The following is a 13,930-nucleotide window of genomic DNA, read 5'->3' as shown; positions in this document are numbered from 1 at the left end:
TGGGGTCTTTGATTCAAGCCTTCCATAATCTTTTCAAACCTTAGCAAGTTGTTTTGCTCATCATGTTGTATTCTCTTAAGCAAATGTTGATAGAAAAGCGACATTTGATCTTCGCCACTACTAGACCCTTGTGGCATAGGTGTCACTTGATGCCTTTTCACATTTACTTGTGCATTGATCTCCCCTTGAGCATGTTGCCTTGCTTCTTGCTTTGCCTCTGATGTGCCACCATCATTCTCAACAACCACTTTGTAAGTCAAGCATGTGTGTCCATTGACATCCCAAAACATACAACTCCTCATATAGTTGTTTAAAAGGTATTGATGAATAATCACATGCGCAATATTTCATGCTTACCTTAAGACAACAATACATCCATCCGTCCATCCATCCATCTTATCTATGATTCTATCTATCAACCTATCTGTTTGCTTGCCTATGTTTCTTACTTGTTTGCTGTTAAAACATCTCATACAAGATTTCTCTAGTTTTTGTACTCCATGAATTGTTGAGAGGACCAAACCATGATGTGCTTTTGAATGCTTGCCTGCATGCCACATACCCTGCGTACGTGTAGCTCTTTGCATTTACAGGGCATTTACATGCTTCCGTGTGCACACACGAGAGAGAGAGAGAGAGAGAGAGAGAGAGAGAGAGAGAGAGAGAGAAGGTTTTAACGTCGTAGGAACAATGCCAAGAGACCGAAACGATCTATCCGACAAGAAGTGAGTTTTGAACCCAGGACGTGTTGAATATCACCTCCATGAGCTAACCACTTCTGCCACATTTGGGCGGCAGAAGGGTTAGCCCATTTTGGTTTATTTACCCACACAGCCGATGAGAGAGAAGCTTTTAACGTCATATAGGAATAATAGAGAGAGAGAGAGAGAGAGAGAGAGAGAGAGAGAGAGAGAGAGCTTCTTTAGCATGATTTTTGATTATTCCTTTTATTTATGCAGGGATGCATCCACGTGTTTTAGTGGATGGATTTGAAATTGCAAAGAAGGCGACTCTAGAGTTTTTGGAAAAGTTCAAGACTCCAGTAGTAATGGGTGACTCGCCTGATAAGGAGATCTTGAAAATGGTTGCTAGAACAACTTTAAGGACAAAGGTAGGTTAAAATGTGCCACTACATCAAGGGTCTTGGATGCCATTGCAATCCTATTAAAGTGTGTCAATTGCTCTTTGACTTTTTTAGAATTTCACGTTGTCCTAGCTATGCATAAGATCTAATTGGTTGCTTGCTTTGTGTTTTTCTGCCCTGAAAAAAAATTAAACCCTAACATTTCCCTTTGATCTATATGGAGGTGTTATTCACTTAGTGGTTCTTCCATCTAATTTGGTTGCTTGTGCTTTAGCTGGAATGTCATGCTCTTATGCTCTCCTTTATGAATGTGTTTTCAGGGATGACAAAGGTGACACTTGTTTAACACAAAATTTTGTTGTTTGCTTTTTGTATATTTTGTTTTTGGTTAGGTATATGAAGCTCTTGCCGATCAATTAACAGATATAATTGTGAATGCGGTAAATTTCTCTTCAAAGGACCCCTGATTCTGATTACGATGGTTCTTTCTTTGAGTTATTTTTATTATGATGTTTAATGTGTTGTTTATTCTATGTATGTATTGAACAATGTGATCAATTAGCAAGTTTATTTGATGTGCAACGTTATTGGTTTTTAATTTTTGTTTTAGGGCCTATTTCTATATATGATGCTAATGTGCGGAAGGGAGGGAGAAATTGATAGCTTGTTTTTGACATGTAACTGAATATTATGACAGGTTCTCTGCATTCGTAAGCCAGCTGAGGCTATAGACTTGTTCATGGTAGAGATAATGCACATGAAGCATAGGTTCGATATCGACACCAGGCTGGTATTACACACAAATTTTTTTCAGTGTTTATTGGAAAAGTTTAAAAAGCATATGGAAACCTTTCGTATGGAATTATACAATTGTTGTCCTCTGGCTTTGAAATTTCTATGTTTATGGCATTTAGATCGAGCTTCTGCTCATCAAAAGTTGCCTTCTTTTCCAGTTGAAGTTAGTTGGATTAGAGAGTCTCGATGACTTTCAAGGTTGTTTAGAATGTAAATGTTTTCAGAGTTTGATATGAGCCTAGTTTCTTGTGAGGGTGACCAATTGTAGGTACCCTCGTTTGACCTTCTAAAAATCTCAGGTTAGAATGGGCCTTTTAGACCACTTATTTACTTGACTAATCATGAACTCAATGGACAGACTTTGAGAACGTCAGAGTTGTCATGGTGAGTAAGGTATGCTTGCTTGAGAAGATTGCCATTATGATTTTTTCTGCAAATTTTTATGATCTCAAGGTTGATCTCTTCATAAAGAGAATGAATTTCGCATTGGCATGAGCAACGGTGACTAACAGCCAGAGCCATTGATAGAAGTCTGGTAGTTGTAACCTAGAAATGTGATTCTTCTTGAGGAAAAGTTCACTTTTTGTGCTTGTAATGGCATTCTCCTTTTTAAGGCAATTTACTTCTCTCGTCTCGTGCGCCTAGCATTTTACATGCTCATGGCTGCGTGCTGTGCTTGCTGGCCAGCCCACTGCCCACATGGCCCAACTAGCCAGACTGCATGGCCTTAAGGGCTTAGCTTTAGGTGGGCCCCGCCGCCTTCTGTGGCTGCCCGCCCTTGTCGCTAGCACTCCGACTTGGCATACCCAGAGTACCAGGCATCGTCCACCGGTCCCACATATCTGAACGTGCTACACTTGAGGAAAGGTGGAAATCAGAGGCTTCATGGCGGTGGTGCTTTTTCCTTTCTTTTTCTTGCCATGACACGGTACCTATAACCTCCCATATCCGAGTTCTAGAACAACTCTAATACCAGTATACGGTCTCATGTGACCTTACCCAAGAAATCACAAGAAGTGGAACCACGTAGGAACTAGGCTTGTGCTTGGGCAATGCTTTATATAGGCCACAGGGCTCTATAAGTGGCCCCAATGCTATAATTAGCTAATAGTCCTATAATTTTTAATAACTGTGCCTCCACTTATAAGCCGCCTCCTATGTGAGTTGGATTATCTCCTACAGGGCACTTACTACACCTGACCTTTGGCTTGGGTGCCAAGTATGGACTTTTCCTAGATGTAACATGGTGATCCAAAATCAAGTGATCAAAAAAGTGCAAGGCCTTTGCACATCTCCTTGTGGAAGAGTGTTAGACTTGCCTTCGTAGATCATGCGATGGCATCAGTGTGGCCCCCCAAGTGATAGTCTTGAAGGTGCCAGGAGTGAAAGTGAAGAGGTACAAGAAGCACCCAAACTTACTATGCCTTCAAGCAATCTCAAAGGCATGTCGTGGGGTCTCGAGAGGAGCACATTGGCTGCATGGGGCTGAGTGGTCAACAATTGCAAGCTGTGTCCACCGTGAGGCTCTTGTGGCCACCAATCATAGGAAGAGTGTGATCTTCCTCAGCACGAAGCTATTCCAAAGCCTCTTGGATACGTTGCAAGGAGGAGGAGGTAACACATCAGCCTAGTCAAGTAGAGTGCTCAAAAAAGGAGAAACTGGATGGTCGACGGGATTGTGGGATTCCTCTAGGGCTAGTCTCTTGGGGTCTCCACAGGAGCGCCACTTCGGCCACATGAGGCTGAGTGGCCAAAAATTGCAAGCTGTGTCCAAGAGGCTCTTGTGGGCCACCAATCAAAGGAAGAGTGTGATCTTCCTCGGCTTGAAGCTATTCCAAATCCTAGTTGCAAGGAGGAGGGGGTAATACATAAGCCTGGTCGAGTAGAGCGCTCAAAAATGGAGAAGCTGGGTGCTCGATGGGATTGTGGGACCCCTCCCCTCTTAAGGCTAGTCTCTTGGGTCCCACTGTAGCTGTCCAACGGGCAATTCTACTAAAGACACAAATGCCACATGGGGGCCGTTTGGACCCTTAAGAGGGAAGAGATCAATGTGTCACTATTTGGTCCCTTCGTCAGTCTTGATGAGTGCTGGCTATAGAGTATGAGCAACATGGGATTTTATTCATTAATGTGACTTATATAATGCTTATAAGTTAGTGTGTTCACACATCATTAATGATGGGCTGGACATATTATTATTTTGGGCATGAATAGGTGGACAAAAGGAGGCGCCTAGAGAAAACTTGGGCTACAAGTGGGGAAAAGTACAAAACTTGAGATTTTGGGCATACTTAGCCACTTCTGGCAAAAAGGGGAAAACCACAACAAATATAGGGGCTGGTTGACTTTATAAAAAGCTAGGAGGGGCTTCTCTTTGGATTACCAGCAAGTGCCCATATCCTCTGGTCGGCAACAGCTTTTTCTCTCCCCCCTTCAGCATTGGCCATACAGCAGGCGAAGCTGGTGGTTCTGTCTGTACAGCTGACTGCAGGTGGTTTCCTTGCGCTGGCTGTACACAGCAAGCCGCCAGCAGGCAGCTGTCCTATTCGCTGTTTTCTTTTGTGCGCTGGTCGTACAGTCCACAACAGTTGGTCATTTTCCTTGCTTTGCCTCAGCTTGTTGTACACAGGCCGACACCTTCTTTCTCCTCTGTTCGGCTGCTGGTCGCCAGCCGTGTACAGCTTCTCCCAACCACCTCCATATAGCAGTACTAGCTTTCAGCATCTGTACAGTATCCACACGTGTGGTTTCAGCCAGTGCTATTCTCTCTCACAGATTTGGCTGTACAACGGGCAGTGAATGAAGGTTGATTTTTGGGACAGCCTTTGGACAGCTTTTGGTGCTGCTCGTATTGTGGTTCTGGATAGTGATTTGGGAGAAAAGCCGTGTTGGCTCTTGGTGGAAAACCCGGTGCTTTTCGCACCTGCACCTTGGTTTCTTGTAAAGGCTTTTGTTTGAATAAAGTTGTTCCTATGGGGGGCTGGCTGTTCTGGCTCAGTGCGGTATCTTTATTTTATTTGTGGTTCTTCCGCTCTGTTTCCAAGCTTTGTTGGGTTTTGAAGTGTCTTGTCTATTGTTCCAAGTCTCACGGACCGATTATAGTGGTATTAGAGCGCAGCTTTTCCAGACTGTTTGGAAAAGGGCAGAGATTTTGGGAAAGACTCGAAAGACTTTTATAGTTCTCTATACCATGTATAGAACAGCTTTATTGGGATATGACGTCAAAACATTGTTGGAGCACATGGCTACAGGGTTCTAGAAGACCCTAGATGCCCAGAAGGAGCAAATACCGATGCTACCAGTACGTGGAAAGGTTATTACTTGGAATGGTAGCTTGTGATCGGTGGGTTATGGATATCTTCGGAGATCTAGCATAGCTGTACGCCGATAGGTCCCGTAGACTTAGCTTTCGAGTACCTCTGGGAGAATGGTGACATCAAGGTACAACCTAACGGTGATTTTCTTATCCCAAAACCTCTTGAGCAATACACAAAATGCTCACTTGAGGATTTGGATGAGTCATTCATGCTAGGTGAAGTTGAGGCCCCTCTTGGCTTCTGTGGCATCTCTTGAGGAAGAGTTGAAGACTGAAGATCCTCACCGAGCTTCCTCTCTTCCTTCGGAGTTTCGGGGAAGAGTAGCACTTGGAAGCAAACCCTGAGCTAGTGTGAAACAACATTCGTGGTAGCCTACGTGTACATATTGTGGAGAGGTAGGTCATTTTTATCTTCGGTCGAAATGCTTGTAAAACTATCTATCACAGACATGTTTATGGAGAGCCAGGATCTCGATGCTTGTGATTCATTCTTATCTTATGTTATATTGCACTCATGGAAGAGTTGGTGGCTCTAGTGAGTGAGTACTTGCATTGAAGTAAGAGTTGGTGACTCTGTCCAGTGACTAGTGACTCTTATGAGTCAAAAGAGTCGGTGACTCTGTCCAGTGAGTATTTCATGAACTCATGGAAGGGTTGGTGACTTTGTTCAGTGAGTATTTCATGAACTCATGGAAGGGTTGGTGACCCCAATGAGTGACTACGGGTTGGTGACCTTGTGGACTTATGGAAGACTTGGTGACTCTAGTGAGTTAGTATTTGGACTCATGGAAGGGTTGGTGACCCTATTGAGTGTATTCTCGAGTAAAGAGGAAACTCTGGCGAGCATTTATGGTTTCATGGAAGGGTCATTGACTTGGAGATCCACATGAACATGTGAAGCATGTTTGGCTTGGGCATGCGTATGGATCATAGAAGTGGTGCTCTTATGCAGTTGAATGGCATGACAAGATGTTTTGTGGATATGTATTCTGCTTATTTTTCTTTTGCAAGTACTTAAAGCTACATATGGATTTATGAATATTTCGGACACAATTGGCTCTTGTGCCTATGTCAAGTTATTATCAAAGTTGTTTACTCTGGATATGGATAAAGTTTATTTCACTTTGGTAATAATGGATTTGGACTTATGGCTTTAATACTCGGATTATGAAATATTATAGATTGGCAGTTGATCTGCAATACTTCAGTGGTATCAGGCTGGTCAATTGCTTTATAAGACGGAGGGGATGTCACCATTTGGTCCCTTCACTAGTCTTGATGAGTGTTTTGGGGCAAGCCCATACACAGAACAGAACCAAGGTGAGACATGGATTTCCACAAAAGAAAGCTGAAGCATTCATTGGCAAAGTTTGGCGTGAAAGATGGCTACTGAGCATGAGCAACATGGGATTTTATTCATTAATGCGACTTATAATGCTTATAAGTCAGTGTGTTCACACATCATTAATGACGGGCTGGACATATTATTTTTTTGAGCATGAATAGGTGGACAGAAAGAGGCGCCTAGAGAAAACTTGGGCTACAAGTTGTGAGAAGCACAAAAGCTGATATTTTGGGCATACTCAGCCACTTATGGCAAAAATGGAAAAAATCAGCAAGCACCCATATCCTCTGGTCGGCACTAGCTTTTTCTCTTCCCTTCAGCATGGGCTGTACAGCAGGCGAAGCTGGTGGTTTTGGCTGTACAGCTGATTGCAGGTGGTTTCCTTGCGTTGGCCGTACACAGCAAGTCGCCAACTGTCATGTTTTCCGTTTTCTTGTGTGTGTTGGCCGTACAGCTGACAGCACTTGGTTGTTTTCCTTGCTCTGCCTCAGTTGGTCATACACAGGCTGTACATCACCTTCTCTCCTCTCTGTTTGGCTGCTGGTCACAAGCCGTGCACAGCTTCTCCTAACCACCTCCGTAGAACAGTACTAGCTTTCAGCAGCTGTTCAGCATCCGCACAGCCGTACAGAACCCACACATGTGGTTTCAGCCAGTTATATTTTCTCCCATTGATTTGGCCGTACAATAGGTGGTGATTGAAGGCTGATTTTTGTGATTGTTTGGGACAGCCTTTGGTGCTGCTCGTATTCTTGGATAGTGATATGGGAAAAAAGCCTTGCTGACGTGTGGTGCAAAATCCGGTGCTTTTCACACCCACACCTTGGTTTCTTGTAAAAGCTTCTCTTTGAATAAAGAAGTTCCTACACGGGGCCGGCCGTTTCGGCTCTTTATTTTATTTGTGGTTCTTTCGTTGTGTTTCCAAGTTCTGTTGGTATTTGAAGTGTCTGTCTATTGTTCCGAGTCTCATGGACCTGTTACACAATGTGTCATTGTGGTCGTGGAAACGGAATATCCTCGTGTGCCACTCGGGGACACACTAGTCCGCTTTTGAAGAGGGGGTAAACAATCCAAATGTGTGTGGCTCATTATCCTCAAAAGAGGTGCTGAATTTGTCGAGAGAAGCCACTTAAGATCCACTTGACACTGGGGGATTAGGGGCTAGCGCAGATGAGGATGTGGGTTGATGCAAGTTTGAGAAAGGAATCCCCCCCTTACCCCATGTAAGCTATTTTTCTGAGTAGGGCTTTGCTTTGCACCATTCGATTTATGATCCTTAATCTCCCTTTTTTTGGGGGGGGGGGTGGTGTAATGAAGACTCTCTTGGCTACCTTGGCCTGAGCCGCATGACCATCCCCTCTTGCCCGAAGAAAGTTACATATGGGGTGTTAAATTTGGCCAATGCAAGAGCAAGAGAAGGTCGAATGGAGGTAATGTACCACATGGTAGTAGGGATGTTTGGTTGGCCCTTGCCAAAAAAGCCAAGTTGGAGTGGCGGAGATCCATACTTGTGCCAGGTGATCTATGCCCTTGAAGCCAAGAAAAACTCCTCGATCGTCAAGGCAAAATGTTGCATGTTCCCCTTGCCTGAGAGAGAGAGGTTGTAGTGCCATTTGCAAACTTTGAGTCGAGAAGCTTCTCCATGTGGATGGGAAGGCGAAGGCCATGTGAACTTGTGCCTTGGGATCTCAAAAAGTTGTTTATGGCCTCCACCATGAACAAGGAGAGGAAATGGCAGCCTAAAGAATAGAGCAAGACATCAAAAAAAGATTCTCTTGTACACCTTGTACGAGGACGAGACTTGGTTGAGGACCCATCCGGAGCATTGTACTTTTGAGAATTGCTTAAGTCACCATGTTGTAGGCCTCCTCAAAGTCAAGAAGTATTGCTATGTTACGTACCTAACACTAACCCTTGGGGTTAGGGACCAATTTCACAGGGTTAGGGGAGCCTTGGGATTAGGAGAAGCATGCGGATTCAGGTGGCTAAGGTTCAAATTCCATAATCCAAGGTTATTGGCTACTTATGGATGGACTATTTTTATAGCGACAATAAGCACTATATAAGCGACTCTTGGATTCATTGTGGTCTGAACTTGGACTAAGAGGCTTAGTCTTGCCATCGATATGGCGGATCACGGGTTGTCTTGTTGAGGGCCCTGTCTTGGATAAAACCCATTTGCATGCCTTGGATCAAGTTAGGGAGATATGGCTGCAACCGGTTGCTAATGGCTTTGGCAAGGATTTTGTAGGTGATGCCAAGCAAGCAATTATGATGCATCTCTAAAATCACCCCCTTCTTTGGGGTTCAGGTGGATGAGGTCCTCTATCAGAAGGAAACCTGAAGACATAATTTCATTGAAGGTCATCTGAAACTGGCTTCCATGAGTTTCTTGTGCCAAAGGAAAGAGAGAGACCATAATCTGGTTCAAGCATGGGGCAGGGTTGGCCAAGGTTGTTAGAGGCGTTTGGTACGAGGCGGGTATGGTACGCACCTCGAAAGACTCGTATTCTTTAGAGACGTTAGAGGCGTGTTAATATATATATATATAGAGAGAGAGAGAGAGAGAGAGAGAGAGAGAGAGAGAGAGAGAGAGAGAGAGAGAGAGAGAGAGAGAGAGAGAGAGAGAGTGTGTGTGTGTGTGTATAGTAAATTGTTACATAAAATATCTAAATCAATATTCTGGTTTGATTAGTAGAGCGGTACCGGTAAAAAGAAACAAATAATTTTTTCTTTTAATTACTGCTAAATATCTGTATCTACCTTTCCATCTATTTGTACAAATAGGTTGGGTTGTATGGGAAAAGCCAAGAACCTTTCTCCAAGGAACGAGAAATACATGGATATTTTAGCATCTACATTCTTTATATAACAATGTAGAGATTGGTCCCATATATATATATATATATATATATATCTATCTATCTATCTATCTATCTATCTAGGCTCATACATACACACTCTAGTCTCTCTCTCTCTCTCTCTCTCTCTCTCTCTCTCACTATATGTATGAGCCTAGATAGATAGATAGATATATATATATATATATATATATATATATATATATATATATATATATATATATATATATATATATATATATATAGTGAAAGTTGGAGAGAGAGGGGGTGTATGAGAGAGGGAGAAATGAAATGATATATTAACGTCCTCAAAAGGCCAAAATGACTGACCTATGAGACCAAAAAGGTTACAACAATTGGTGGATCTGATACAATGTTTGTGTAAGAAAAGCTAAAACAACTAAACAACTAACTGAAACTGAAACAACAACTATGAGGAAAAGTAAGGTAGTAGGAGCTCCTAATGGATAACATCTGGGAAGGAAAACTCCAGCAACAAAGGTAAGCATCATATATATCACTATCCAAAGATGTCTCTCATCGGTCGATGGCGGATATCCTCAATGTCCTCCATGGTAATTTTTTTGACTGGACGTCTCCCATGCCGTCCTAGTATGGTCCTGATCCTCTGTTGTAGTCTCCGCTGGTGTCGGGATGGGCCTCTCATCTTGGGGCACCTGGACCGCCCTAGCTCTATAGCCCAATCAATCAGTGTGCCTCTGGTGCGGCTATACTCTGGGGCTAGCTGCAATGAGAGGGAGAGAGAGTGTGTGTATGAGGGAGGGAGAAAGAAAGAAAGAATGAAAGCTGTATTAACGTCTACTAGAGGCCGAACTCGACCTATGAGACAAATCAATGTACAACTGTCAATATCTTCTGGATGTCCATAAAAAAAAGGACAAAATGAACATGAAATAAACTATGAAAGTACTGAGCTAGTTGGGGGGTGTGATGGATGGAGCACTACTGAGGCTCAGTATGCAACCTATATGCGCAGGGTAAACAAGAATGCAATGCAGATCTGTCTAGCTCCAACCAGTACCATAATGGGGGTGTAATATGTGATACATAGGCGATGGTGAGGCAAAAATACCTCGGAGCATGATCTCCGGGTGTGAGTGTAAGTGAGCTAGCCGCTCCTGGATACGGTGTTGATGTCGAGCCCGTACCCTGTGATCTCCCTCTGATGTAGTCTGGGAGTCTGGTAGCTTGGTGCTCTCGGTCTCCGTTTGGCTCGGAGGTCCGCAACGTGCTGGAGCGTAACCCCCTCCTGTGTCAGGGTAGGCACTGGGATAGATCTCTGGAAGAAATTAGTGAGTTGGAGCTGTCGCCCACCTCTCCCTGCGGTATGAGTCCGTAGCAGTGTCTCTCTGTGGCACTGTGTCTCTAGCAAGAACTGGCCAAAATCTGCGCTGGTTTGCGGACTCCATGATCTGGGGGAGTGAGGGATGTCCACTGAAGATGGTGGTGTATCTCTCTCTAATGACACTATATGCTTTGCATATGCATACATAATGTTCCTCACTCTCAACCTCCTCCTCGCATAGTATGCATATCCTCTCTGCTCTGGGGATCCGTGCTGCCCTACCTGCCTCAATCTCAAGCTGGAGTGATGACACTCTGAGCTGGCCAATCACCACTTGGGCACTGTGAGGCATGTACACATCCATGTATCCAGGTCTCTGTATGAATCCATCCGCTGAGATACGCATAAACTGATCTCTGTAGTATAGCATCTTCGGCAGTGGAGGCTGAATGGGTGTAATCCAAGTCTCTTGAGTGTATCGTTGCCATAAATCTTGCCGAAGGACTTTGTTCCTCTCACTGTGAGAGAGCTGGATGTGTGGTGCATGTATATCATACTGAGTGATCTATGTCAAGACCATGCTGAGTGAGCGACTGTATCATCTGTGAATACCATGATCTCCTATCTCCACTCTCTGCGAGTTGCCTGGACGTCTCAAAAGCTCTATGTGAGAGTCGATCTGATGGCATATCTCTGATCCTCTGTATGAAGCAGATCGCCTGGAAGAGGGCCTCTACTAGCATAGGAGGTGCAGCAAACTCCGTCCGTACAATGTCATGTGGGACGGAGGGTTTGCTGCGGATCATCCGTGAGAGCATGAGAATCTGAGGCCTCTCTATCTGAGACCATGTGGAGGTGGTGAGCCCAGGTGCCCATACTGCTGCAACATACATCAAAACAGGGGTGACTAGTGTGTCAAACAACCACCCCTTCGTGCAGGTCTCCTGGAAGTGTGCCTGGTGACACTATCTCTCTAGCATGGCCAGTGCTGCATACCCTCGTGTGAGTCTATCCCTGGTTGCCTGTGCCATAGTAAATCTTCTCGGCGGAGTCGTAAATGTAATCCCGAGGTACACATATGAGTCTACCACCTCTACCTGTCCTCCTGCGAGTGTGAAAATCATGGCCTTGGTTTTCCCAAGGTTCAGTGTAAGTCCCCCTCTGTGTGCAGAAGTCATGCAATGCATGGAGATGGTGCTGTAGTCCCATCGTGACTCAGAGACCATAATAATATCATCTGCATATAGCATAATGTGGATTGTGGTACCTGAGATGTCTACCCCGTCCCCACCACCGTGACCAATGAAGTCAGCCACCTCATTGATGTATAGCCCAAATAGTGTAGGAGAGAGTGGGCATCCTTGCTTCACACCTATGGTGCTAGCAATAACATCAGATAGCCCCCCGGGGCATTGTATGCGCCCGAAGACCTGCTCATATAAAGCATAGATGCCCCAAACTCTCTCTGATGGGATCCCCAATGACTGTAGGCGCTGGAAGAGAGAGAGTGTGTGTGAAAGAAAGAAAGCTGTATTAAACGTCTGCAAAAGGCCAAAATGACTTATGGGACCAAAATAGTCCATCCTCATCATCTGGATACATCATCAAGATTCAAGGGTACAAAGTAAAATGAAATGAACCGGTAGAGTATAGAGAGAGCTCCAAAAGTGGGTATAAAAAACATCATCATCGTAGTGTGTTTGAACTTTGAACTTTGGGTCTTGAGAAAGGCATAAGGGAGGGAGGGAGAGAATGAGGGAGAGAGAGTGTGTGTGAGAGGGGCTGCCTTGGGTCCTTAAAGCCCCATCTAAAGACTCAAACCAGCAATTTATTTATTTTTGGTTTGTTTTTGTTTTTGTGGATGCCTTGATCAGGCAGTCCTACACCTCGAACTGTTAGAGGTGCGCCTCGTAACAACTATGGGGCTGGCAAGGTCTACTCTGTATCGTTGTCCAAGAAGAGAGAATCCAATAAGTTTCTCGGGGCTTCTGCTGTCCCTGCGGTGATGGGAGCTTGAGGCCAAGAAGAAATCTCCAGTCACCCGGGATTGAGTCCAGGAGGCAGTGCATACATGATATCTGTACTCCATGCCCTGTATCTCCAGGGCCTCCGGTGAAAGTGCGAACTGCCTCCGTTTGGGCACCAATCCAAGGGTAGTCCAGGGTCTGCTCCTGAAGATGTTGGAGCGAGGCTAATTTGTGGCAGAGACTCCTCACTTGCTCCCGAAAAGCTTGAAACCTGTCACCTGCATAAAGCAACTCTTCTCGTGGAGAGCCCTGTCAAGAGCTGCAATTGTGGTGCCTGGGGGGGAAGTTGTAGGACTCTTAGAACTCCTCAACACTCTGGCAGATCTTTGGGTCCAAGATGAAGCGGTCTGAGATGGGCCCTACTGCTAAGGATCCCCTACGTGCAAGGGATTTGGGGCATGGTCAGAGAAGTTGGTGCTGGTAAAGATGCTGATGTACGTCCATGCTGCCACCTTGCCTGGACTGTTGAAGGATTTTTTAATGTGCACTAGTACACTTACCTAGGATTCTAAGATGGACTTATGCAAGTTAGCCAGTGAGGGTGTCTCATTTACATCTTTCTCAAGTGTATTGTATGGTTGGCTGTCTTACATGGTTTGAGTCACTTACATTGGCTGAAAAATGTGTACAATCAGCCGTGCTGGAAAAGTAAGCACAGGAGACATAGAGGAGCCAAACAACAAACCATGCAAGATTGCTTAGCCAGGCATTCTGAGGTTTTAGACAGCTAGCAGAGATCATGTCATTCTTGGTGTCAGATAAGCCCCAGGTTTGTCACCTGGAAAAGCCAAGTTGCAATTTCCATGGACCAAGGAGCATTAATGGGTCATCCATAAGGGCCGAACACTTAAACCATCATGACATCCTAGTTGCACTTTTAGGGCATGCACAATTTTGACATATGCTACAGCTTGGACGTTGATAAATACCTAAAAGCTATGCTGGCTGGTCCAGCTGAGTTGTAAGCCAAGAATGCTTGGCTACTCTGTCTGCTACCCCTGCTTCTGTGGCCAATGCCAGTTGCTCAGGGCGGTTTATCCTTGTCCTTTTGCGCACAAACCCATTCGTGCTTCCCATACAAACTGTGCACTAATAAGTAGCAATTCTCTACATTGGGTTTAGATTAGGTTCCTGATCTCTGCCTTTTCTGCTCTGGCTAAGTATGTCTATATGCATCTGATGGGACATACTGATGC

At 44.6% G+C, this 13,930-nt stretch overlaps 1 protein-coding gene across 1 annotated transcript in view; it reads left to right on the top strand.

Moving 5' to 3' along the window:
• Positions 1-13,930, top strand: part of LOC147604314 (T-complex protein 1 subunit zeta 1-like) — a 91,858-nt gene that overhangs the window by 58,932 nt on the left and 18,996 nt on the right. The window contains exons 4-6 of the mRNA XM_086795684.1: positions 960-1,111; positions 1,477-1,524; positions 1,782-1,874. Of these exons, the coding sequence (XP_086651810.1) occupies positions 960-1,111; positions 1,477-1,524; positions 1,782-1,874 (293 nt within the window). The remainder of the gene's footprint in view (positions 1-959; positions 1,112-1,476; positions 1,525-1,781; positions 1,875-13,930) is intronic.

This window comes from Cibotium barometz, chromosome 62, assembly GCF_041138505.1.
Source record: "Cibotium barometz isolate CiBa-2024 chromosome 62, ASM4113850v1, whole genome shotgun sequence".
Lineage (NCBI taxonomy): Eukaryota > Viridiplantae > Streptophyta > Polypodiopsida > Cyatheales > Cibotiaceae > Cibotium > Cibotium barometz.
Note: the sequence above shows the minus strand (reverse complement) of the source record. Positions and strands in the feature narration are given on the sequence as shown.